The sequence below is a fragment of the Bombyx mori genome, chromosome 12 (assembly GCF_030269925.1).
Source record: "Bombyx mori chromosome 12, ASM3026992v2".
NCBI lineage: Eukaryota > Metazoa > Arthropoda > Insecta > Lepidoptera > Bombycidae > Bombyx > Bombyx mori.
In genome coordinates this window covers 10,538,446-10,566,184 of record NC_085118.1, presented here as the reverse complement: position 1 = coordinate 10,566,184, position 27,739 = coordinate 10,538,446, and the positions used below count along the sequence as shown (strand labels likewise).

General features: G+C 37.4%; 2 protein-coding genes across 3 annotated transcripts; both read left to right on the top strand.

Annotated features, from left to right (window-relative positions):
- Positions 1 to 74: 74 nt before the first annotated feature.
- On the top strand, positions 75 to 14,917 carry LOC101740819 (exocyst complex component 3). The gene is made up of 11 exons (XM_038014291.1): positions 75 to 244; positions 887 to 1,035; positions 4,666 to 4,861; positions 7,039 to 7,293; positions 7,925 to 8,206; positions 8,303 to 8,485; positions 9,507 to 9,665; positions 10,438 to 10,545; positions 11,562 to 11,741; positions 12,524 to 12,916; positions 14,579 to 14,917. Exons 1-11 carry the CDS (start codon positions 152 to 154, stop codon positions 14,825 to 14,827), a joined length of 2,247 nt encoding a protein of 748 aa, XP_037870219.1. The 5' UTR covers positions 75 to 151; the 3' UTR covers positions 14,828 to 14,917.
- Positions 14,918 to 15,339: 422 nt separating this feature from the next.
- LOC101740585 (uncharacterized) lies at positions 15,340 to 26,843 on the top strand. 2 transcript variants are annotated; one of them, XM_004925486.5, is made up of 7 exons: positions 15,347 to 15,528; positions 21,462 to 21,674; positions 22,079 to 22,204; positions 22,959 to 23,094; positions 23,541 to 23,725; positions 24,633 to 24,710; positions 26,696 to 26,843. In XM_004925486.5, exons 1-7 carry the CDS (start codon positions 15,489 to 15,491, stop codon positions 26,776 to 26,778), a joined length of 861 nt encoding a protein of 286 aa, XP_004925543.1. In that variant the 5' UTR covers positions 15,347 to 15,488; the 3' UTR covers positions 26,779 to 26,843. The 2 variants fall into 2 exon arrangements, with proteins under 2 accessions (XP_004925544.1, XP_004925543.1); XM_004925487.5 differs by lacking the exon at positions 24,633 to 24,710 and having other exon boundaries at positions 15,340 to 15,528.
- Positions 26,844 to 27,739: the final 896 nt, after the last annotated feature.

Genomic DNA, 27,739 nt, shown 5'->3' with positions numbered 1-27,739 from the left:
TTTTCATATATTAAATAAAATGTATATATATACAAAAGATTAGATTGTATGGTATAACACCTTTGCCTTTCCAGTTGGAAAAATAAAACTAATAAAATTTTCTAAATTTGTATTTGTGTAAACACTGTAAACAGCAAATCTTGTTTACATCATGAGTTCCATGGATGAAATAGAGGAAGAAGCTAAAGCAGCTGCAGAAAAAATGGTCATGAACATGATGCAAAGACCTGGACAGCTTGAGAAAGTAAGCAATAAACTATCTGCTGTGCAAAAAAAATGTTAACCCTCCCACTATAATTAACTCATTCTGCGATTGTCTTATCGGCAACACTTTCAACTCTGTTTTAATTCTTTATCTTATATGAAAGTAAAATAAAAATAGATACCTAAATTAATAAAATAGGACGTGCATCTCACTTGATAGTTTGTGGGCTTTGAAAGTGTTATTTAATGTTATAAATGTGCAAGCAATCATCTGTGCTCTTCCCAGTTTGCGTTAATGTGGATCATTGCTATAGTCTTATTTAAAATGATGTGTGATGTAAATGTTTATTTAGAAGTGATTTTCAAACAGAAAATTTTACAGAACAGAAAATGTTAGCATTGAATGTTAACAGTTTAAAAAATACATTGAAAAACCTATGTGAAATGTAATATAGCTTAGCAAATATGCATAAATCTAAACATATTTTTTTAAAGTGTGTTACACATTGATATGTCTATCATACTTTTTTTTACCTCAAAATCCTTCAGTATTGTTCACTTTTAAAAAGTGGATGAAAGACCTATATTTTGTGTTTAAATGTATTAGATTTATATGTTCTACTTCCTATTTTATGTGTACTCAAAATTGTTATCTTTTGTATTAAAATTATTTTTACTTAAGGTAGAGCATTACAAGAAAAGAATCACACACAAAAAGGCTTCCATAGAAGCACAGTTAAAATCTGCAGTGCAGGGGAAGTTAGATGGAGTAAGTGTCGGGTTAAAACAACTTCAGGAATGTCTTGATGATGTGCAAGAAATCAGTAAAAAGTATGTATGATTTGTAGATATTTTATACTTTATTCATAGCTGTTAATATTCATTAAAGTAACTGAAAATAGAAGGATTCACAAATAGGTGTGTGACATGTTGGGTGACAACAGTCACATTGGGATGTACTCCAGGTATGGTAGGGTAAGCTCGGTCACCCATCTACGTATAAAATAATAATAATTACACTACCAAAAAAAAAAAAATTACTGAAAATTGATTTTACAGTGATTATTCACACATTCTTTTCAAAATTTCTGGAAATTAGACGGTTGTCAAGAAGAGATCTCTTTTACCAATAAGACCGCCTATTGTACAAAAGTATTTGCTTGTTGACTGTTTTTGAATGAAAATTGTGTTTTGGTATGCAATAAAGTATATTCTCTCTCTCTCTCTCTCTCTCTCACTGTTGAATATGTGTTGAGGGCAGGAGTACAACTAGTCTTTAGCTGTATTTTCTTTATAATATCGTCGGCTTATTGCAAGAACTCATTAACTGCAAAAAGTCACTAAATGCATTTTTATCTATAATGGGCTCATTTTTGCATACTCTACAAAATGCAAAAACACACTAATTTCTAACTGGCCAACTTTGGCCGTTACGTCTTTGGCAGAAAGTTGATAATTGCAACTTTGGAAGTCAGGCATTTACAAAGGTTCACTAAGCAGCACTAGTTATTTTTATTAAATGGATAATTATTTGAAAACAGCATACATTACATTACAGAACTCATTTGCAGCATCTAATTAATTTTATCAAAACAATGTAGTATAATATAGCTTAAAATTGTATTTCGATAAAATTCATTATTTACATTTAGTTAGTTTCCGTAATGAATCATTTCATCACAAATGCACAATAAGTAATCTTAATGATTTTTATCGATATTAATATAATATAAATCATAATATTAAGATTTCCATAAAATCATTTATTCTTTTACATTATTTTTTCATTTTGTTGATGGCATGATTTTAATAAGTTAACATCGATTAAAAGAACATAGTAACTTCTTGCAGGCTATGTGGTTCCTCGATTGTAGTTTAGTCAGTTATATAGGGTTTGGTGAAATGCGACAAAAGAGCGTTTCTAGGGAACATGGGGCATAGGACGAACCCGGGCGAGGGTGGGTTTGCGCGGGACGAAAGAGTACTGCTTCGCTCGGTCAGTTTGCGGTGAGATACGTTGATTACCACGCCTGTTATACAAGTTAATGATTTCTGACAAAATGCAACGAAATCAATGTTTCAAACAAGGACGAGGAAGCAATATGTTGGAACAATTGAAGTTCCGAACAACCTTCGCACAACCTAGCAAGCAAACGCCTGACCTACAATAATATCATTCTTTCCACGCCTGTAAAAGACGTTAAATGATACACTGGAGAACGGGCAACATCGTTATCTGAGAATCATACCAATGGACTACGATTGCCAACTTGTATTTACTGATAGGATGGTTGGTATGGCGTAGGGCAAGCCCGTACGAGCTGGTTGGTACCACCATCGAAGAGAAGCAGCCGTGCGGTTTGATTTGAAGCGTGGAGCAGCCGTTATATGGAACAATTTAGATTTAGATTTCGGGTCTCAAGGTGGTGGCATTCACATTAACACCAGCCTTTTTTATATTTTTTTAGAATTGAAGGGTTACTGGTGGCCCGGAGGCCTTTCCAGTTTCACCAGAACATGTGGGGTAGCAGAGGCTCAGCCAAGAGGGGTGGGATTTGCTAACAGCCGTCCAAGCGCCTCCGAAGAAGAACTAACAACTCAAGAGCAGCTGCTTCGCGAATGAATCTACTACCCGATCGGAATCACGACCCACTAAGAAGATCCGGCGAGAAACTCAACGAGCTGATGATGCAAAAGCGTAATCAGTTTCTGTTATGCTTAATGCTATACTTAGTTCAAGTTATCCACCTTGAGGTGATTGAACATAAGTATTTAGAATTGGGCCACACACATATTATTATGGAGGTCGATAGTATGCATAGTGCTATCGAGAATGAAATGCGTCTTATGCTAATTTTTTCTCTAATAGACCTCTGTAATGTTTTAAGATTGGCTAGATCGAACAGAAAGCTAAACAAGAAAAAAACAGCAATGAAGCCGTATGAACCTATGTAATGAGCCACCTTGATATCTTGAACCTAAAAGAGTTGAGAAACAAATTAATGTTTAATAAGTCAATTGTAGGACAGAAGCTACAGTGGTTGAAGGTTAAATGCTTCAAGTTTGGAAAAACCGGCCTAACATTATTCAATTTAGGTATGACTACCTTTCCAATTTTAAAGACCTAGCCTGCAGAGCTACACCATTGATATAATAATATACCTGATAAAGAAGGTCCAAATTATCTTAATGAAGAAGAAACCTCTGATACATATTTTTTTTTACCTAGATGTTTTTTTATTTGTTTTATATTTTTGTATGGTGTTTAAGCTCAGTTCCCAATTTTCATTAAAAAATACATGATTGACTGATTGACTAACAGGGAGAAGAAAATTATTTTAAGTTTATTATTGAAGCCGTCGAGGCCTAAAGGATAAGACGTCCGGTGCATTCGTATATAGCGATGCACCGGTGTTCGAATCCCGCAGGCGGGTATCAATTTTTCTGATGAAATACGTACTTAACCAAATATGTTCACGATCGTCTTCCACGGTAAAGGAATAACATCATGTAATAAAAATCAAACTCGCAAAATTATAATTTGCGTAATTACTGGTGGTAGGACCTCTTGTGAGTCCGTACGGGTGGGTACCACCACCCCGCCTATTTCTGCCGTGAAGCAGTAATGTGTTTCGGCTTGAAGCGTGGGGCAGCCGTTGTAACTATACTTGAGACCGGCGGGTTTGATTTTTATACACGATGTTATTCCTTCACCGTAGAAGTCAATCGTGAACATTTGTTGAGTACGTATTTCATTAGAAAAATTGGTACCCGCCTGAGATTCGAATACCGGTGAATCGCTCAACACGAATGCACCGGACGTCTTATCCTTTAGGCCACGACGATTTCAAACTTAGAACTTATATCTCAAGGTGGGTGGCGCATTTACGTTGTAGATGTCTATGGGCTCCAGTATCCACTTAACACCAGGTGGGCTGTGAGCTCGTACACCCATTTGAGCAATAAAATAAAAAAAAATATGGAAAACTTTTGAGACTGCGAAGTTGTCGTGAGTACTTGGCAATATTAGCTATTGCAAGTTTTTACGTCAACTGTTATGAAAAAATTGTTTTTTATTGTTATGTAATTATTCGTTTTTGTTTGTTTCAATAAGGTTTGATAAGTATTTTGTTGTTTTATTTTAATTTAAGAAATAATTAATTCACATATCAAACCGACTTACAGTAGCCAGAAGTCATTAACTTTTAGTTTTGGTTTATAAATAATATATAACTTTATATGACTACCGACTCTCACTTGTTTTAATTAATATACATATTAAGCAAATCCAAAACATTCAGTTTTTCTCACTTAATAATGTATTAAGAAAAATATGGGCTAATCAACGTAACCACTAACTCATTCCAACTAAAATGCCGTTTTCCCAAAATAATGAATATGTCACATAATGACTTCTTGCAATAAGCCGACGATATATTAAATATCATATATTTCAAACAGAATGGATGAACTAGAGGAATTACTGAAAGGAGTGCCTCCACTTGTTGCTACTCTCCAAGCAGTTCGAGAGGAAGACTTACGACACTCCCAGTATGTCACTGCCATGGATAGCTTGAAACACATTTTTACTGTGCCTGAAAGTGTAGCCAAAACTAAACAATGGATAGGAGAAGGGAAACTTTTACATGCACATCAGGTAAATTACTTAAATATTTTTCTTTCTTTAAGAGATTGATTTTTTTTGATTGAAGTACAAACTGAAGCACACATGTTGGGTAACATAATTTCATCAATGTATCTACAGTTAGTGACATAGAATATGGCCCAAACATAAACAGACTGATATAACAGTCGATTTTTATAATGCGTATGAGAATTCTGAGTGGCAGTTAGTGTTAGTGGCCCAAATGGCCCTTTTTTTGTTAATTTAAGAAACTAAGCGCTCAAAAATTTTCATTTGTTTAATTTCTGTGAGACTTTACATTAGTTCGTTAATGAAACGCACAAAAGACGGGTGAGTTAAAATTCGATATTCCAATAGTCGTGCATTTATAATTTTTTTATTAATCGGTAGTAATTTACGCTTCTACAATTGGAAAACAATGACCCTAACACCTGTTCAAGTTGCTCAGGCTGTGTTACTTCGAAGTCAGGGGCGAACTCAGCGAGAAATTGCTGAAACTTTAAATGTACCACGTACAACTCTTAGGTCCGCCTTAACAAGGTACGACCAGACCGGTCTATACACAAGGAGACCAGGTAGTGGCGGTATTAGGTGTACATCAGTGCGAGACCACCGATTTATCACTCTCGCAATTTTGCAAAATCGATTCCATACTGCGGTCGAAATTCGGCAGCGGCTACAAATTGCAAGAGGAATCAACGTAAGTGAGCGAACAATAAGAAGGAGAATGGAGGAACAAGACCTGCGTGCTCGAAGACCAGCTCGTGGTCTAGAATTGCTACGACACCGTCGCGTAGCTCGACTACGGTTCGCTCGCGAACACGAAAATTGGACTCGCGAGCAGTGGAGTAAAGTTTTGTGGACTGACGAATGCCACACTACTGCCTTAAGAGCTCCAGACGGACGCGAACGTGTGTGGATAAGGCATGGGGAGAGGTTTCTGCCAATCACTACCAGGCAAACCGTCAGTTTCTACGGTGGGTACTTTAGGGTTTATGGAGGTATCTGTTCAGACACACGCACAGAGTTGGTAGTTGTTGAAGGTCGTCTAACAGCAGTGTGATACATTGAAGAGATCCTCCATTCGTGGGAATCATCGGCGGCGATGATTTCATCCTCATGTAAGATAATGCCTGACCTCACACAGCACAAAGTGTCGATGATTAAATGTCGGAGGTGAGCATTAGAAAATTGGAATGGCCAGCACGAAGTTCAGACATGAATGCCATAGAACATGTCTGGGATATGCTTAAAAGGCGAATTGGATCCAGTCCCAACCCTCCAGAGACCATCAGTCAATCGACAACAGCCCTGTTGGCCGCCTGGGACGAAATACCCCAGGTCGACTTTAAAAACATTATCCATAGCATGCCTGATCGTATGCAGGCATCTATCAGGGCCAGAGTTGGAAATACCCATTATTAATTTTAAGTAACATACCCTAATTTTGTAAAAAAAAATCAATAGATTTTCTAAACATAGAGCATAACCTTTTTGTAATTTTCACAAATTTTAACAAATTTAACTCGCTTTTTGTTAATTTTAGTCATTTGATTTTAAGTTCCAAATAAAGATTTAATTTTCACCATAATAAAGAACTTTGTGTCGCGTTTATTTTCATAATAAACCACTTAATGCGCTTGGGACACATGCCGCGCCGCTGAGTTTATTTTATACCACCTGCACTTAGTAATACTTTTATGAAAAAGAGAATAAGTACCCTCACTTATAAACTACTGGCTTTTATGAATTATTGTCATTATTTTTTTATTGCTTAGATGGGTGTAAGAGCTCACGGCTCATCTGATTTTAAATGATTATCGGAGCTTATGGATAACATAACGAGAATGCCGCCACCCACCTTTAGTTAAAAGGCTTCACCTTTAGTTACCAATATTTAAGAGTTTTGTCACTAAGAATTTAATGATTCAATGATGACCCAGATGATGCATATTTTTTCATCATATTTTTATGATCATATATAGATAATCTTATGAATTTTTTGGATAGATAATAATTTTAAATGTTCATAATATAGAATTTTTTCTCAAATAAATCAGTTGTAAATTATATTTTAACATTTTAGTTAAAAAAAAATTCTGATCTTACTTTTTCAGATTTTATTCTGTTAATTAATTTACTTATGTCTTAGTTACAGTCATAAATGTTTCTTTGGGTTTCTTTTACAGTGTTTGAATGACTTAGAAAATTCTAGAGATGATCTGTTGCATGAGCTACATAGACTGCCCAACCAATCATCTCATGACAAAATTATGTTGAAAGCATATTTTGAAGATGTCGAAATAGTTTCTAACTTACTGGAGAAACAGATTAAACTAATCTTAGCTAGAACACTGAATACTGTTAGGAAAGAGCCTACTGTTATCGTGACTGCATTGAGAATTATAGAACGAGAAGAGAAAAGGGATCGAATGGCATTAGAGGTGAATATAATAACTTATTTACATGTTAAAATAACAGTCTATGAGCCGGGTCGTCGTGATAAGATGCCTGGTATACTTGTATCATACAATGTGTCTATGCTGGCATTAGAATATGGCAGGTACCATACTTTCCAAAGTAATATGTAAGTTAACTTTAAATTAAATTGAGTTAAATCCTGTGAACCGGCTCATTCTATGTAAATAATACGTATTCACGAAATATTTGTTTTCAAGATGTAAGAATCTCAATCAATCTCAAGAATCTCATACAATATTATTATTCTACACTTTACCTAAATTCAAAGGCGGGCTTCTTCTTAATTGGTGGTTAGTTTTTGTCTAATTTCTGAAAGGGCTGAACCGCCTTTGAAAGTTAATGAGCTTTATGAGTTGGACAGCCATTATTGATACTTTAATTGAAACTTCGACCTCTAGTCCCAATGAAATTCACTTTAACGACAACTGAAACACTGATCAAATGGTTCGCGAGCTCGTCTGTCGATCTGATGACCTAAAAAGAATTAAGTTTGTTTGAATGTTTTTTCTTAGTAATAGATAAATCTTATTTAAATTTGGTTATCCTATTTACTGTGCATTATATACTGTTCATTTGGTCCATTGTATTTGACAGCAACAAGTACAGTCTGGCTTCCTACCGCCGGGACGACCGAAAAATTGGAAAAACAAAGCATTCGAAGTGCTAGAATGTGCTGTAGCCCAACGGATCGAAGGGACTCGTGTGGACGAGCGGGAAGACAACAAGCTATGGCTCGTTCGCTACTTAGAGTTAACGCGACAACTAATTTTAGAAGATTTGAGGGTAGTCAAAACTTTGTGCGTGCCTTGTTTCCCCCCACATTATGACATCGTTACTAACTATGTCAACATGTATCACACATGTTTATCAGCCAGTGTAAGTGCTTTTTTTCTGTTTTCTAAATACTTGATTTTACGAAGTTTAGCGAGTTTTAGAAGCAAAGAGATGTACAAAATCATAATAATGTTTTAGTTACAAGACGTAGTACAAAGTGGCATCGAAGGCAATGAATATGTTACACTATTATCTTGGGTTCTAAACACGTACCCAGGACATGAGTTGATGGGCAGCCCAGAATTGAAAATAGATGTGACAACGCTGCCTCCCTTGCTGAGTGATGATGTGATGCAAAGACTTCAAGACGAGTATCTTCGGGTAAGCCTTTTGGTAGCAAAAGAGGCTCATAAATAGTATAGGGCAAGGAATCTGCTACAAGAGCAATAACTATCATCAATCCGGTCATCGTTCTCGTCGAACCCGTCGCTTGCGACGAAGGGCTCGGCGAGTAAATTAGACACAGCCCACTGAGTTTCGCGCCGGATCTCAGTAGGTCCGGTGGTAGATTCTGCGAAACACTGCTCTTGCTAGGGTTAGTGTTAACAACGACGTCAAGTTTGAGCCCCGTGAGCTCACCTACTAGTTAAGGTTACGCTGAAATGGTCTCTCAAGACCATCAGCTTAGGTAGAAAAAAAAACATCAAATAAATAGACAACAAATTTAGTTGCTAACTGCATGAAGTATTCTCATAAAGCATCACTGCATGCTGACCGCGTTCACATTGAGCCGCGGATAAATTGAATCATTTTTACTTAATCGCCTCACCGATGTGTCACAATGGACTTAGGCTACAAAAAATTATCGCGCAACAGAAATCTATGTTACGTATCTAGTCAGAAAAAAAAACCTCCAGGACATAGATTCTCGTATAACTGCATAACTCAATCAATACTGGTATAGTGGACACCAACCGGCTACTCAGCCACAACGGCATAATCATGGATTTCATGCACTTTCAAACCTTGATATAATAAAAATTGACATAAAGATATAAATGAGCAATACAATATCAAATAGAAGGAATGATATTATTATTACGGGTGGTAGGATATCGTGTCTTTTTCTGCCTAGAAGCAGTAATGCGTTTCGGTTAGAACGGTGGGGCAACCATTACACTGTAGAAACCGAGACTTAGAACTCATGTCTCAAGAAAGGTGGTGACATTAACATGGTTTCATGCCTGTGTGCTCGGATGGCCACATAACACCAGGCGAGCCGTAAACTCGTCCGCCCATGTTAGCAATAAATAAAAAATAATAATGAAACTTAAGTAAATCACACCACCAACACACACACTTATTGTATTTGATCTAAAAAACTAAATGAATATCTGCACAGAAAATGGAAAGTAACTATATGGAGTGGATGGAGAAGACATTGGAGTCTGAGCGCGCCGAGTGGAGCGCCAACCGCGCGCCCGACGTGGAGCCGCACTCCAACGCGTACCACACGCACGCGCCCGTCATCATCTTCCAGATGATCGACCAGAACTTGCAGGTCAACAGCTTTTCAGTAACTGTGACGGATCTTTTTTTTTTATAGCCCTTGTAGGCAGACGAGCATACGGCCCACCTGATGGTGAGTGGTTACCGTTGCCCATGGACCTCAGCAATGCCAGGGGCGGAGCCAGGCCGCTGCCTACCGTTTAAATTGATCTTGCGATCTTGAGGGAAAATACTTGTTATCGATTAATACGACATTTTCATCCATATAACCGTGTATTTACTACATTTACAATACTTAAGTAAAACTAAAATGCTACGACCGGTTCGTTTCACGTATTTTTGACAAGTCTTTTTTTTTTATTAAGACCATGTTGCCAGACTAAGATCTCAAAAGCTACGTTATGCGACAGTAACTTTGTATTAGAAGAGATCGGTAGACGGGCTTGCGGACCGCTTTGTGTCGATCGGTTAAAGATCACAAACCGTCGCTTGAGACACAATAGGCATGGTGGAATATCTTGCCTCATTCTCCTAGATTGTAGTGATAGTATCTTGACATCACTTTATGTGCAACAGTAGTTGTGTGAGCTCCAGTAGCTGTAGAGCTTCCAATTAATCTGGAGCAGCAACAACAACTGACTATATTTAAACCTATTTAATTTTTTATTTATAATAAATACAATATTATGGTAATAAGTAAAATGTCTGCTGAGATTAGAGAAATAAATACATTGCATACCAATTTTTTTAGAATAAAACCGATTTAACTGAAAGCATTAAATGGGCAAACTTATTTGAATACTATGCTTGTGTTAAATCATCAGGTGACGGAGACTATCAGTAAAGATATTACATTCAAGGCTTTACTGTTGAGCATCGATCAAGTGACGCGCTATGGCAACATGTACAGGGAAGGTGTGATACAATTCAAGGTATCTAAATATCTAAAAACCTGTTCTTTCTTGTTCTTATATATATAATAATATATATTCTTATAATATATATTTATAATATTGTTCTTCTATATATTTATAAACCGTCCATAAATACAAAAAACACACAGAAATAGAATCTATGATGACTTGCATCATTAATGTAAAATTATCTCTTATTTTATTATCACCAAGGTGTGACAAGGTGTGTGGAGGTGTGTCCATACATTGAAAATATTTACAAAAAGCGCTAACAGCATTATTGATTCAATCCCAAAAACTGTTTTATTGTCTTTCTTTTTCAAATAAACTACTAGAAATATTTTAACTGCATTTAGAAGCTTACAAAATTAAAGCATACTTAAAAAATGTTTTGCTATGGTGACTGACTAAGATGATTATAAAACCAATTCTTTTGGTAATTAAACACAGACAATGTCAGATGCTCGTCCGTTTCAAATAACTTTATGTTATGTTTTGAAGTCGTCGTGGCCTAAAAGATAAGACGTCCGGTGCATTCGTGTTGAGCGATGCACCAGTGTTCGAATCTTACCAACCGGGTACCAATTTTTCTATTGAAATACGTATTCCACAAATGTTCACGATTGACTTCCACGGTGAAGGAATAACATCGTGTAATAAAAATCAAACCCGCCAAATTATAATTTGCGTAATAACTAGTAGGACCTTTTGTGAGTCCGCGAGGGTAGGTACCACGACCCCGCCTATTTCTGCCGTGAAGCAGTAATACGTTTCGGTTTGAAGGTGGGGCAGCCGTTGTAACTACATATATTGAGACCTTTTTTTTTTTATTGCTTATATGGGTGGACGAGCTCACAGCCCACCTGTTGTTAAGTGGTTACTGGAGCCCATAGACATCTACAACGTAAATGCGCCACCCACCTTGAGATATAAGTTCTAAGGTTATCTAACTATACTTGAGACTTGACTATATATAAAAAACTTATTAATCGAGGGCCTCGTCAATTTTACGTGTAAATATGTGTTGCAAGTAGAACGCGCATTTCTCGGACCGTTCCCGCGTGGTGTACTTCACGCACCACATGATCACGATCGTGAACAACAGCGAGCAGATGGCGCGCCTGGCGCAGCAGACGCAGGCCCGCCACTGGCCGCCCGCCCTGCACGACCCCGCCGCCGAGGCCAAGTTCGACAACATGCTCGCCACCTTCAACGTAAGTCTGTTTCCCCTCTATCACCAACCCACATCTACCAACCGTAGTCAAACCCATAGACCTTAAAAAGATGCGTGGTGTCGTGGGACACCGGATAGGAATGAATGTCATTATTATAAAAATATTAATTTTAAGTTCTATTCGAGGTAAAAAGAAAATAAAACTGGAGATTTCGCGACAAACCACGGTCATTCGGTAACGTGCGAACTTATTGTGGTACACTTCATTCTCGCTTGTTTGCATTAGAGTTAGTGTATTGCGCAAACGAACGCTCTGAGATCGTGGTCAATGAATGATAAAAAAATACGTTATTTTTTGTACGTTATCGCAAAGTTAAGTGGTACACTGTGTGCATTACTAATAAAAATCTTACGTTACGAACGCGTTTTCCCTGTTAGGGTACCTCTCCGCATCGTCCCATAAGGAACTTCATTCCAAAAACCTTATAATTTAAATCAGTTATACTTCTAAAGTCACATTAGTAAAATTTAGAACTGTAGTAGAGAACAGAAATTTTCAACGAAAATTTGTTTGAACGAAATGTATTGTCTGCTTTTGTCGAATTTACCGACAAAAACTATATATTTAATAAATTTATTTTTTAAATTTAATGTGCTGCGTGGTGTTTCAGGTTTTACCAATTCATTGAAGATACGAGTTTTTTTTTTCTCTGCTTTTAAGTAATATTTTGAAGTACAGAAACGATCACAAGTCAAATAAAATTGAACTAATTGTTACTAGCACACCTAATATGTGTACTATTTGTTTGTCCTCCGACACAGAATTTGCGAGACGAAGCTGCTAAATTTCTTCTTGAAGAAGCATTCCTCGACCTTGAAGTTCATTTTGATGACCTGTTCACTTCCAAATGGCTGCCTTCCAGCATTCCAGTAGATACCATCTGCATTACACTCGATGACTATTTCCAAGATTACAACCATTTGAGAGAGAAAAATTTCGAATATGTGATAAACGAAGCTCAGAACTTAGTTTATAGGAAGTACATAACGGCAATGTTGTCCAAGAAAATGGCATTCAAAACTGTTGAGGAAGCACAACAAGCTGCCAATAAGATATTGAAAGAAGGAAAACAAATACGGTCCTTCTTCAAGAAGATAGCGCCCGAGGGTGTTAATGTAGATTGGCCATTTGAAGTCATCTCTATGCTTGCTGAGGTAATTCTTTTGTCAAAAACTTCTCTTTTTAACTTAATTACTTACTTAAATTATGAAATAATATGAATAATTATGAAAGTTAAAAAAATATAAGCGGAGACATAAAGAGGTGGAACTCTACGAATAAATAACGGTAGAAGCAGCGGCTTGGCGTTGCCTCTGGCATTGTTGAAGGCCATGTGCGACGGTAACCACTCACCATCAGGTGTGCCTTTTTTTTCCTACTTAAGCTGATAGACTTGAGAGGTTATTTTACCGTAACCTTAACTAGTAGGTGAGCTCACGGGGCTCAAACCTGACGAAGTTGCTAACACGAACCCTAGCAAGAGCCGTGCTTCGCCGAAATCTACCACCAGATCGGAAACGCGACCCACTGAGAAGATCCGGCGGTGAAACTCAGTGGGCTGTGTCTGTGGGTGAATTTACTCGTCGAGCCCTTCGTCGCAAGCGACTGGTTCGACGAGAACGATGATCGGTGCTTGAGGTACCTAGAAGCACCCAGGTGTGCCGTATGCTCGTCTGTCTACAAGGACAATAAATAAGAAAAGGCTAATAAACCAGTTGTCGGAACCCATAGACAGCCCATCATAAATATACTCGCTCACCTTGGGACATGCGGTCGAAATCTCCCGCAACTCAGACTGGATTGTAGATACTTCTTTTTAATAGTAAATAATTAAATCGCAATTTTGATTTGATTCATCACAGTTTGGGATTAGTAATATCCATGAGGGACAATAACGACATACCATCGGGTATACATGTTCATTTGGGTTGCACTACAGAGATTCTTATCAGATACTATGTGTACTTCATGGTTTTTTAGTCATCCTGTTATATAAAATAAAGGAAAAAACCTGATAAAGGTCTCGCAAAAATATTAATATTATAATCTCTGCATTTGGAGATCAAAATTATCGTTTGTTCTTTGGCCTAAAAGCTAAGCTTGCTTTAATATTTTGTGACGTCACCTTTTAGTAAAATATGGTATACATATTATATTAAGTGCACTGAATTTCTCACCGGATCTTCTCAGCGGGTCGTGATTCCGATCCTGGCTAGTGTTAGCAAATTCTCTCAGGTTGAGCCCGTGAGCTTACTAACCCGTTCGGTCGTAGCTGGAATAGCCTCTTAGGCTACCAGCGAATAGGTAGGGGGGAAAACAACAGTAATTACTATTCATTACTATACTAGTAATTACTATTCCCACTCAATCAGTTCGTCGCCATCCTTCGCCGCGCTCGCGCGTATCACTTTTTAATTAAATCCAGCGCGAATTATAATTTAGTTTAAAAAAAAAAGGTTCATAGAATCACGTATAACATTGGTGGCAGCGGTGGGATACGAACCCACGTCTCCGAAGAGACTGGTTTTAAAATAAATAAATAAAACGGTATGGATAAGGTTACGGAAAAGCTGATGCAGCAGAAATATGGTAGGGTCTGCATATCTCGTAGTCTCCTGTGAGAAATTGGGGGCGGTGAAGAACCTCGGCCCTGCTCTTCTCCCCTCTCAGGAGGCCCTGGAGTCCGACATTACCGGTCCGTTACCCCCCTCGACCGGGTATCCGTAAATGGATTCCCCAGCGTTAAAAAAAAAGGTCTGCATATCTAGGGTACTGAAGCCCGGATATAACAGAGTAATACAGTGTGAGTCGTGCAGGTGCTGCGGTGTCAAGACATCGAGATGTTGTCGCTGGACCTGCACAGCGTGGTGTCGAAGTGCGCGGACATGTCGGAGGAGCAGCTGGCGCGGCTGGTGTGGCTGCGCGGGGACGTGCCGCGGGCGCGCCTGCGGGACACCGTGGCCGTCGCGCTCGCCTCCCGCCCCGCGCCGCGCCCCACCGCGCACCCCGCACTCTTCGCGCACATCACCTTCAACGACAGCCTGCTCTCACACTTCGCGCGCTGACCTTATGTCTTCGCGCATTTTGTCGCACCTTATACCCTATACACCCATTTAAATTATATTATTTAATATGAATAAATACTTTAATAATAACGTTTGGTATTTATTTTGGCGTTGGTTTTGGAAGGAACTGCAAAGATTTACTAAATAAAAAAATCCATTTTATTTTAAACGACCCTTATTTTTGAGTTAGTATGTTTTAATACATCACTGCTAATTTATTTTTGGATTTTTTTTGTTAATATTGATTATCTAAGTTTGTCGCATTAATACGATATTTATTAATATAATGTAATAAGTAAATATTACTTTTCGTTTACATTAGAATCTATTATCGTGCCGATGTAATGGTCTATTTACACCATGCACCACAAGTTTGAATAAAACATAAACATCAAAAACCTACGAATCGCAAACAGATGTCTCTCGTTCGGTAGGTACTTAGAAAATATAAAAATAATAATTAGGACATTCTTCGGGTTAATGACTCTGGAACATAGGATCACAATGATCGGTATTATTTAGTGTGACTACCTCCGTACCTCGCACGGACTCAAGGCCGGTGTGTAGTCCGAAGGGCGGGCGGCGAGTCTCGCAGTCAGTCGCGTCCAACGCGCCTCGCTCTCGTATCCTCGTCACGCCGAAGTACGCTCCTGGCGTCGATATGTTTCGCGTGTGTTGCTTAATCTTGTTCTTAGTGGCAGGTGAGCAACTGTGTTTACAAAAATTGCGATACCGACTTATCTGACCTTAAACGTTTCTATTCTATACAACACCCGAGTAAATTTGACTTGAATAATAACAATATATTTAATTAATTTAAAGTATTTTAATTGACATCTTCTTTGGTAACTGGCTTTCTCAAGAGAGCGTACGCTCAGAAACCGAATTCGTTTACTAAAAGTCTACATTTCTTTTTAAAGAAACAAAGTATACGTAGCCATGTTAATCAATTGAAACATTTTCAAAATTACTCGCTTCCTATTTTAGTAACGCATAGATTAAGAAGAATTTTCAATTGATTTTGAAATTCTATTTAACCGGCACCTAACAAATTCCATTTATATTTTATATATGTATGTAATACTTAAATTTAATATTAAATATTTTTTGCGATATTGCAAATTTTACATTAGCGTACTATTAAGTGACAAGCAAACTTGTCGTTATTAATTTCATAATATTTACTATTTTTTGATGAAATACATCGAATTTGTTAGTTTTAATATAAAAATCCAACTACATTTGTATTGTAGAAAAATAGGGAATAGTTGTTAAATAGTAGAAAACATTTGATAGCGTCTTGCGTGTTAGTTCCACAGAACGTTCGTTCTACTCGCGGTGGTATTTTTAACATTCCCGGACCGCCTCAAGGTTAGCCAAGATAGTCGCTTATTCATTCGGATATGACCTAATTTTCCACAATAAATTGTTTATAGAATCCAAAACCAAATGCCAAACCATAAATAATCTCCATGCTGCGACATTTTTGGCTCTTTGACGAAAATCGCTATACCATTTGGTGGATTTATGGCGGGAAACTGCTACATACTGTAGATAATATTTACTTCTTTTACTAATTGCCAATGCAGTTCAGGACTGTACTGTCTTCGCAATTTTTGTCGTCAGTAATCATACGTTCGGGCTTGAAGACTAGTGAGATGTAAAATTGTATGCGTAGGTATATAGGATAATGTAGAGAGAGGAGAGGAGAGAGAGACTCAGACTGGAAAGACTCATAGTGATGGGTAAAGTGGATGGAAGACGATCCAAAGGTCGGAGCCAAAAAAAATGGAGTGGCCAAGTGTCCGAGCATCTTTTTATTTATTTATTTTTTATTGCTTAGATGGGTGGACGAGCTCACAGCCCGCCTGGTGTTAAGTGGTTACTGGAGCCTATAGACATCTACAACGTAAATGCGCCACCCACCTTGAGATATAAGTTCTAAGGTCTCAAGTATAGTTACAACGGCTGCCCTACCCTTCAAACCGAAACGCATTACTACTTCATGGCAGAAATAGGCAGGGCGGTGGTATCGTCATTATGGCGGGATCGCTGCAGGACCTACAAGAAATGGTGCACAGCCTTAATACTGCATCCCAACGGGTTGGCCTCGGAATGAACTTGGATAAAACCAAGGTAATGTTTAACGGAAACGTCATTCCGAGACCAATCGATGTTGATGGTACACCTCTCGAAGTTGTTCAAGAGTATGTCTACCTGGGACAGACCCTACAACTAGGTAGAAACAACTTTGAGAAGGAAGTGACCAGAAAAATTCAGTTGGGCTGGGCAGCGTTCGGGAAGCTTCGTCAGGTCTTTTCGTCGCCCATACCACAATGTCTGGAGACAAAGGTCTATAATCAGTGCGTCCTACCCGTGCTTACCTACGGAGCCGAAACGTGGACACTGACTGTGCGACTAGTCCACCAACTAAAAGTTACTCAGCGAGCTATGGAGCGAGCTATGCTTGGTTTGTCATTGCGAGACCGAATACGCAATGAGGTCATTCGGGCAAAAACCAAAGTAATCGATATAGCTCGCAGAGTTAGTAAGTGTGGCACGACACGAGAACCCTCTCATCGTGGCCGCCGGTAACTACATTCCCGATCCTGCGGACAGAATGGAAAGCAGTCGACGTCGCCCAAAACACGTCATCTCGGATCCTCCCGATCCACTAACGGTGCTTTTAGGTACTTCAAGCACCGGTCACCGTTCTCGTCGAACCCGTCGCTTGCGACGAAGGGCTCGACGAGTAAATTAACTCTCAGACACAGCCCACTGAGTTTCTCGCCGGATCTTCTCAGTGGGTCGCGTTTCCGATCCGGTGGTAGATTCTGCGAAGCACGGCTCTTGCTAGGGTTCGTGTTAGCAACGTCATCAGGTTTGAGCTCCGTGAGCTCACCTACTAGCCACGGTTACGCTGAAATAGCCTCTCAAGGCTATCAGCTTAGGGAGGTAATAAAAAAAAAAAAAGCAGAAATAGGCAGGGTGGTGGTACCTACCCGTGCGGACTCACAAGAGGTCCTACCACCAGTGTAAGAAATCTGGACACGAGACTGAGCCACGCACTTCACTGTGCCACTGACCGACATAAATGGCTACAAACTACAAAAAAAGGTCACAGGCGGGCGCCTCACGATGCTCAGCAATCAGTGATCGACTGCAAGAGGAGGGGAGGAGGATAATATAATGTAATATCCTATGTGCCGATTAATATCTTCTTAAATTTCTAAATTCTTGCCAAATTTTTCAACCCTTGGTATTATGCTTTGTATAGTAGTACAAAACAGTAGCGGGCTGGTGGCACCATTGTGTTCATATTTTCAGCAAAGCGAGGGTAGGGCAATAGGGATTCTATAATATAATAAACTGCGCGTTGTATTCGTGACAAGTGATGCGGTTAAGCCAGAGTTCACATTTTACTAACGATCACGAACTATTTCTACGATGAAGAAATAGCATCGTGTAAAAATGACACTCGCAATAGCTGTGGCTAAATTGATGGTAGGGCGTAATGTAGTCAATAATGTACCCACATGGATACGTACCACTAGAGAATTGAGATACAACAGCTTTTGCAGTCACGATCAACTGTGCTAAACTTATCTTAACACTGCTCTAGTTTGCTGCTCAAATCTCCGGGCCGCATTGGTGGAAATAAATTGCCTGCCACAATCTAGCCACCATTTTGATCGAGACGCAATTGAGACTCCGACCTCATGTTTCAATGTTTCAACGTCATAATGCCTAAGGTCTAGTTGTTGCACGAAATCCTAGTAGATTACGAGGCCATAAACCTGTAAAAAAAAATAGTCATTAGAGATCGCTCAAGAACATCGTAAAGCTTCGTGTTTTTTATGCTAGTGAAATCTTGAACATCAGAAGAAATAGCATGTACATCATCTGTTAATTCAATAATTGGATCCGCATTAGAAACATTGAATTGAAAGTTTTTTGCGTTTCGTAACTACAGGAATGTTGTGGGTGTTGATGGAATCCCCATATATTTTAGGTCGCAGTCTTCGCAATGCTCATTGCAATCTGCACTACAACTAACAATCATAACAAACACCGGAAGATATAGATCATGAATCATCTTCCTCCTATTTAGCTTTTGACTTAATATAAAAATTACTAGCGTGGGTAGAGCTACACCAAAATGATGTCCGATAAAAAAATTATTTTAAATCCAGAACGAGAATTATTGCTGCGAATTGAATGTGAACAACAGATTGATACAGTAGGCAGTGAAGATAGGATAGGAAGAAGATTACCACCTAATTAAGCTCTGAATTTAATAGTTCCTAAATGTATTTAAGAGGCCAGAGGGGGCTTGCGTCGAGGCCCGATCATCCTCCGCAAGGGCACGCAAGGACCCGACGAGTTTAAATATTAGTTGCAAAAAATTTACTTGGATATAGAACAACATACAGACTAAAATGATTTGCACAGTAGAAGAACGCAGCTACGGCAGGTTATAAGGAGGTGACGGAATCCTTTTAATTATTCCTCAGAGCCGTACTCTCCATGTAATTAGACACAACCATGTTTTTTTGGACTCAAATCTCATGAGAAGAATTAATACGTCTAGCTGCCATACTTACTTTTGTGTTCATGATTTATATTAGAACCAAGCTATAAACAGATTATTAGGTAAACCCGTTCAAGAGCGGCCTAAAGCACGTCCAACTTTTAGTTTATGACAGCATTCGCTATTATACTCGTATACCTACTTCTATTTTAGTTGTGCTCTAAACAAAGTAGTATACTTTTATTTATTTATTCTATTAGTAATATACCTATTAGCTGCTATTGGATTTTTCGCTCGAAAAAAGTTGACGAGCCCTTTCAATTATACGTGTATAATTTATTGAGAGTGCACCCAATCTCCACCGGTAGATAATTTGTTATAGTACGTATTTTATCACGATTCAGAAAGTTGTTTCTGGATTTTCCGATTAATTTACGTTTTGATCCATCTTAAGTGGCTTAAGCAGCCTAAATACAATGTCGAAGTCATCGCTTACTTTGAAAAGTGACGTCGAAGTCTCAATCGTATCGTAAAACCGGCCAGATAAACTTAAAACTGGAAAGCAAAAGTACCTACCTTACCGCAGAAATAGAAATGTTATACCAATATGAACTAGCCCTGATAATCCTGGATAAGGTACAAAATTATCAAAATATGTAATCAATTAAATCAATTACTTTCCTTTCATTTTCGGTAGGCCACGACTTAACTGTGCCCTTGGCATTGCTGAATTCCATCAGCGCTGATTACCACTTTCACCATCAGATGAGCCGTATGCTCGTTTACCTGTAATGACTAAAAAAAATGGTGTATCTACTTGTGTGTGTGCACTCGGGTAGATACGCTGGTGAGTGGAGCAATAGGTTCTAATGTGTAGAATGCACTTGTTGTACCCGATAACAATAAAATTCATACTGTTGCAATGAAGTACCTAGCCTAGTAGATATCCCGCGATACTTGAACGAACAAGTAAACAAATAGACAATAAATTCAGAAATTAAATTTCTGATCTGATATATTATGATTTTATTAATGACGCATTATGTAAATACCTATATGTAAACAGACACCAATACATAAGAGACGTACTGGTCATTTCTTAACTGATAATTTAAAAGAGAATAGAGTGGTAAAATCGAAACAACTACTGAAGCGGTATGTAAAGGGTGGTCATAGAAAAATTTTGTTTACGGATGAGAAAATTTTTACAATTGAGCAACATTTTAACAAATAAAATGACCGTGTTTATGCTCAAAGCTCTAAGGAAGCTTCCCAATTAGTCGACAGAGTGCAACGTGGGCACTATCCGACTTCAGTGATGGTTTGGTGGGGTATTAGCTATGAAGGAGTGACTGAGCCATACTTTTGTGAAAAAAGGTATCAAAACATCGGCACAAGTGTATCAAGATACCATTCTTGAGAAGGTAGTGAAGCCCCTTAACAACACTATGTTCAATAATCAAGAATGGTCCTTCCAGCAAGACTTGGCGCCAGGTCATAAAGCTCGGTCTACGCAGTCTTGGTTGGAAACGAACGTTTCGGACTTCATCAGAGCTGAAGACTGGCCGTCGTCTAGTCCCGATCTTAATCCGCTGGATTATGATTTATGATCAGTTTTAGAGAGTACGGCTTGCTCTAAGCGCCATGATAATTTGGAGTCCCTAAAATAATCCGTACGATTGGCAGTGAAAATTTTTCCCATGGAAAGAGTGCGTGCTTCTATTGATAACTGGCCTCAACGTTTAAAGGACTGTATTGCAGCCAATGGAGACCACTTCGAATAAGCTTTTTATACTTTAAATTGTTTTATATTTATGTATTAAACTAACACACTGTAAAAGTAATAAATGTTATTTGCAATATTTTTTTTTTTCCTTTGTCTCAGTATTTATGGCAAGACATTAACAGGTAGGTGATGTCACAAATAATTTTAGATAACAGGTGATGCTTATACCTATTTCTTTAGATTTTTAATCAGGGAATTCGGTGAACTGCCTCGAGAGCCATCTCAGCTAAACTACATCACTTCAGCTTAGTGACACTTGATCCCGAAATAAGCCTGGTTTCTATCATAAATTTTAAGTTCTCTTCGATATATTTCAGATACCCGACAACTATCCATAACAAAATTCTCCGTTCCACAATCAGTAGAAGTAGGACATAATGCTGAATTGCGATGTGAATACGATTTAAAACCAGAAGAGTTAAAAAAAGTGATATTTGTAAAATGGTGGTGGAGACCTTTTGGAGAAGATAAACAACAGATATACCAACGAACTGTTGGCCAGCCTGCAAAATCTACACAGCATACAATAGGTATGTAAGTAGGTTTTCTTTGGCATAACTTGTAATTGGAGAGTTGCCAAACAGGTAGCCCATAACGTGATTTTATGCTCAATTTTCGTTATCTTGCTTAAAATACCAGTACTTGATTTTTCATGAATAATTGAGAAAGGATCAGTGGTTCATGGTAAATTACGTATTTCACTTGATAAAGTCTGTCAGGGGGTGATCATCTTCAATTCACTGCGAAAAGCTTTTGACTTCATCCTGCATTAGGTGTACAAACTAGTTTTTTGGCAATATATATGTACACACATGTGTCCCTAAGTATTCAGTTGATGAATTTAGAATTGGAACTGTAACACTATTTCGCAAAACTCAATAAAGCTCATTTGTAGCAGAACTAACTAATATTAAGCGCTCACCCTGGATTTCAGATATGCAAATCAAGGAGAACGATACTCTGGTGCTATTGAACATACACCCTAACGCTTCCGGAATCTATGAATGTGAAGTATCAAACATAGAAGAGGTTCGTAAAGAACAGGAGTTAATTGTGTACGGTAAGATAACTAGATATCTATTGTGCTTTATTTCTTGGTATAGACGATTTGTCAAGTTTACGGCCTAACTGGTGTTAGGCAGTTAATCTATTTCAAAAACATCTCGCTTAAATTCTTGACATATGCAATCAAAGTCTCAGGTATATTGAAATATGTAGCTTAAACTTTACATACATACACATACACAGTGCGGTGACGCCGAACCGTGTGGGCTCTACACACACACTAGCCATGCGATATCAAGGGTAGAAGTTGATTAAATAAGGCAAATAGAACTAAAATTTGTACTTTCTTGAAGTTACCAGTAGAAGGGAGTAAATTGCGAGTCCGCTCGGGTACGAATCCCTATTCTGGCTATTTCTGCCGCAAAGAAGCCTTGTGTTCCGATAGAGCAGTAGAAAAATAAATTTTAACGCTATTTAGGTTTTAAAAGTGACCAGTTCTTTATTTCGCAACGTAGGTAAACTAAATCACTGCCCACCTGACTGTCGTTACCCATATACATCACCAAGGTACCTACCGCCATAGTCATTGGGTCGAATTTCACAGGTTTAATGTTTTCTTGTGATAAAATACCTATGACATCTTAATATCTTGCCAAACATATGATCAATAATTCGGTAAAAAAAAACGTAACTTTATAATTTTTAGCACCTTAGGTTCGCCGCACCTCGCAGTTTTTTATTCCTGCTTGTCCGTTAATGAAAAGCAACATTTTGTCAACTTCTCGTGAAAATATCTATTTGAATTTCAGCTAAAGGTACTGGACCTAGGTTAGACATAACCGATGTTGCAGTCGGTCCCGGAGAAGAAAGCGTCGAAAGGAGTTTATTGGAATGCGCAGCGTCACATGTAGCTCCACTACCGGACTTAAAAATAACAATTAACGAGTATGTACCTTTTATATTTCGTAAAAAGATATTATTTTTAAAGAATTATTTTCCTTGTTCCTCGTTATGTGTATAAATATCAAAGACCAAGCCATAACTCCAAACACTATTAGTTCTTTCAGAGGAAATATAAGACATAAAAGACAAAAAATATTTTTCCGTTTTCCTACACTGAAGGAATAAAATTTTAAATCAGTGAAATCAAACAAGAATTGAGACGTTCTCGCATAATAGATAAAATTATCTAGTTATATATCAGGAGATGACTCATCCCACTACAGCCGTAGTGGGAGACCTCTCTATCGAATAATAGGATGTCTACTCTTGTTCCTAATTCCTATCTTGAATGACTTTCATATTCTGTGCTCGTGTGGGTGGATATCATTGACACCTTATTTTTGATTTAATACTATTCAAATTTATTAGAACTAATTATTTTTTTTCAGAAAAGAGATAAACGTAACCAAAAATATTAAAAAGAGTGACGACGATGGATTGTATGACATTTTTGCTAATACAACAATAGAAAAGAATTTAGTTGTTGGTGCATTATTAGCATGCCAGCTTTCTTATACAGATCTCAATATTACGGGCGATGATTTTGTAGACTTCATACTTTATGATAAAACAGGTATGTTGATCAGGAGTGCTCTGAAAGAATGTACCAACTTCAATGTTGGGTTGAACTTTCACAACTAATGTAAACTCTAGGTAAGATAAGCTTATTTAAGACAATTTCGATAAAGATACGTGGTACCTAATTTTTTTTAATAATCGAACGAATGAGACAGTAAAATTACGTGACTGCTATGAGAATGGCACCGATACAAATTGTTTTAAACTTTCGCGGCTAACTTAGGCCGTTTTCCAATTACAGCACAAGAGCGCATTATGCGGCATAAAGCTCACCAGAGCTGCTAATTGGAAAACTACCATTAAGTAATGGTTAATTACAGAGCATAATGCGACTCAGTGACGCACAATGCCGAATTATGCTGAAGCTTAGTTGAGCATTATGCCGCATAATGCGCTCTTGTGCTGTAATTGGAAAACGGCCTTAGGTATACACACTATGAGTATTATGGGGTTCCTACTACGATTTTTACATTAGCGTGTTATATTTTATTATAAACCCACAGTACAAATAAGCAATTTGGCTGTCGCACGTGCAATTGAATGTGAAAGATAACTAATTTTATAATTACCTAATCTTCATGAATTAAAATAATTTGTCAAGCACCGTAGTCTGAAAAAGTATGTTTGTTGTGTAACGCTTTATAGTATTACACAAACAAAAACTATGCATAAGTATTAAATAATAATCAGAACTGAGTTACATTTAAGAAAAAATAAAGTTGCATTAAACGGCTTGTGAATTTTAACTGATTAGCTTTACAATTCTATCTGCGTTTAATAAGTATTTAGGCGACATTTTTGTTGATTGTTGTTTTATGTGTGTGTTCGTCAACGCTTCTGTGTGTGCCTGTGTATGTATGTGGACTAAGGTAGCATTGGTTGTCGGTTTTGGTCGGCGGCAGGTGAGCTGACATCCACGGAGATGCCCGAGGACAGTACCGACCTGAGCGCCAGTAAGCCAGTATCATTGCAAAATGCCTGTAAGTTTAATGACAAACACCAACTGACACAAAATAAACATATGGAAAAATGAATAAATGTAAAATTTAATACATTGCATAACGATAATAAAGTATATGTAATGAATGATTGAATGTCAATCTGTCATATGACAATTGATAGTTGTTTAAATAATTTTTCGGTTAATGGACGTTGTGAAATGTGTGTTAAAGAATTATTGAAGAAAGGGCATTAAATGTTGTTTCTTGTTGTTTAGAAGAAACGCAATTTCGTCTTTTCTTATTTAAACACCGTAGATACCATTATAAAACAACATTTAATGCCCTTTCTTCAATAATTCTTTAACACACATTTCACAACGTCCATTAACCGAAAAATTATTTAAACAACTATCAATTGTCATATGACAGATTGACATTCAATCATTCATTACATATATATTTACTTTAAATATTATATGCATACTATATATTACCTAATAAATACTAGACATGTAATAAAACATATTATAATATTATTTTAAAATGTTTAAATTTTTTACAAAATTTTTTTTTTTTCGGTATCCATTGTGCCTCGTGGTTCCTTGTTACTAATGAGATGTAGTATGAAAAAGAGTTATAGTTTGAGCTACTGCTCAAGCAAGCCATAGCTGGATTAGTCCACTAGGCTACCAGCGAATAGGTAGGGAAAAAAGTACATAAGCCAGGGTCACGAACCCATGTTTTCTAATAAGTAAGCAATCAGACAAACTTATCATGTAGAACTTTCATTCTTTTATTATTGGGTATTAATGGAATTTTATTTATTACTCTTCAGTGCAGTCTAGGAATTATTCCTCCATTCAAATTGCTAAGTGTGCGTAGGTACCGGTTTAGTTTGGGCCTTGTTTTGTCGGTTAGTCAGTCAGTCACTCAATACGTGTAAGTTGTCGAAATTCCTGAAATGGAGATTCGAGATCGAGTATCTACAAATTCATATAGTTTTCATGTCGTTTGATTTATTCTTTACCTTCCAACTATTACTTACATGTGTACCTATATGAATCAGTTTTAGTTTTTAAGCGTTATGTACTTAGCAGTCCTAATTAATTCTAGAAATTAATTTAACATAGTAAATTCCTTAAGGTATTTTATGCCTTTTAAGAAAACCTTAGTGTGAAAGATGTTTCTGTAAATACGTGAATTACAAAACTGTGGGCCTTGTTGCTCTGTGATCCAGCCTGCTTGAAATTTTGCTTGTAGCCCACCTCAGCTCTTAAACATTTTTTGTATGTAATCTGCAACAGCATTACCCAAACAATTAAATACAGCATTATAGTAGTGCATTAAGCACATTCTTTATTACACAATAAAACGAACATATAGTCGCTTACTTAAAATTTTCAACCATAAAAATTACGATAATACCTAAGTACATATTATTTATATGAGTAATCAAAAGTTATTAATGTACAGAAACAGTTGCTTAAGCTCTTACCCTTTTGAACATATAGTCGCTTACTTTAAATTTTCAACCATAAAATACCCATTGCGATAATACATATTATTTACTTATATGGTAATCAAAAGTTATTAATGTACAGAAACAATTGTTTAAGCTCTTACCCTCTTGAACAAAGTAAGAAACTAAATTTTCAAATCGCATTTGCATTGCTCCAGTACAATCTACAATTACATCGTCTTCCATTCATTCACAGCATGGACTCGTGTATATTTTATATGCATTATAAGTAGTAGTATTAAGTAGTAACTTATTTCATTGAATTTTTTGAAAAAACCACATTAGATTTTGTAATTAACACTTTAATTTTAATATTGATTAACCAAATCATTTAATTACCTTGTTTTTGTGTTGTTTTGTGCCATTTTGAGCTAGTATTATTATATTAATAATCCTTAATATGTGGATAACTTATTATAAAGATAATAAGGGTTTATACCGGCCGTACTTGTAAGTACTAACATTATTGGTTTATGTTACCTAATTTTATTTTTTTCATTTTCAGCTGATGACGCTAGCCAACTCTGCACATCGGGGATTTTCCTATTTTGTGTACTTATTTTAAGTAATTTATTATCTACCAAATAATTAATGTAAATATACAAATTAATGATACTTTTTTTAAATATTTAATAAATTTATTGTACATTAAAGGTTTTAAATTTAATAGTTATTCCTTTTATATTTCCCTTGTGAAGCTTCGTACAACTTTACAGCTTGAGTTTTCTTCTGTTACGGTTGAGGAAACACACTTACGAGACAAGAAAAAGTACATCAACGCCATAAAAATTACCAGGCGATCAAATAGTATCAAGCTCAGTATGTAGTCTACAATGAAATAATCATGAGAAAGCCTTTAAACTTAAAATAAAAGTGTCTCGTCAAAGTGTACCGTCATAGCCAGGGATTATTATCGGAATTTATATTTATAGGTTTTCTTATGGCTTCGATGGGTGGACGAGCTGACGGCTCGCTAGTGTTAGGTGGTTACCGGAGCCCATAGACATCTCCAACGTAAATGCTGCCACCCACCTTGAGACATGAGTTCTAGGTATCAGTTTTACAGTACAACGCTTGCCCCGCCCTTCAAAGCGAAACACATTACTGCTTATGGCAGGAAATAAACAGGGTGGTGGTACTTATCTGTGCGGCCTCACAAGACGTCCTACCACCAGTAATTACGAAAATTATTATTTTGGGGGTTTCATTTTTATTACACGATGTTATTCCTTCACCGTGGAAGTCTATCGTGCATTTGATAATTCACGTATTTCATTGGAAAAAATTGGCACCTGCCGGCGGGATTCGAACACCGATGCACCGTTGCATACGAATGCACCGAGCGCCTTATCCCTTAGGCCACGAAGACTTCGTTTTGATGATGGTCCTCAGACGTGCAGAACTTGTAATTGCTACGAGCGCTAGCTTTACTGCGTGAAGTTCCATGCGTTAGTGTTATGAAAAATTTACAAAGCAGACATATATCGGAAATGTAATCGCAAGCAAGATTGTAATATATACCTAACATAATAAAATCATACAGATTCCC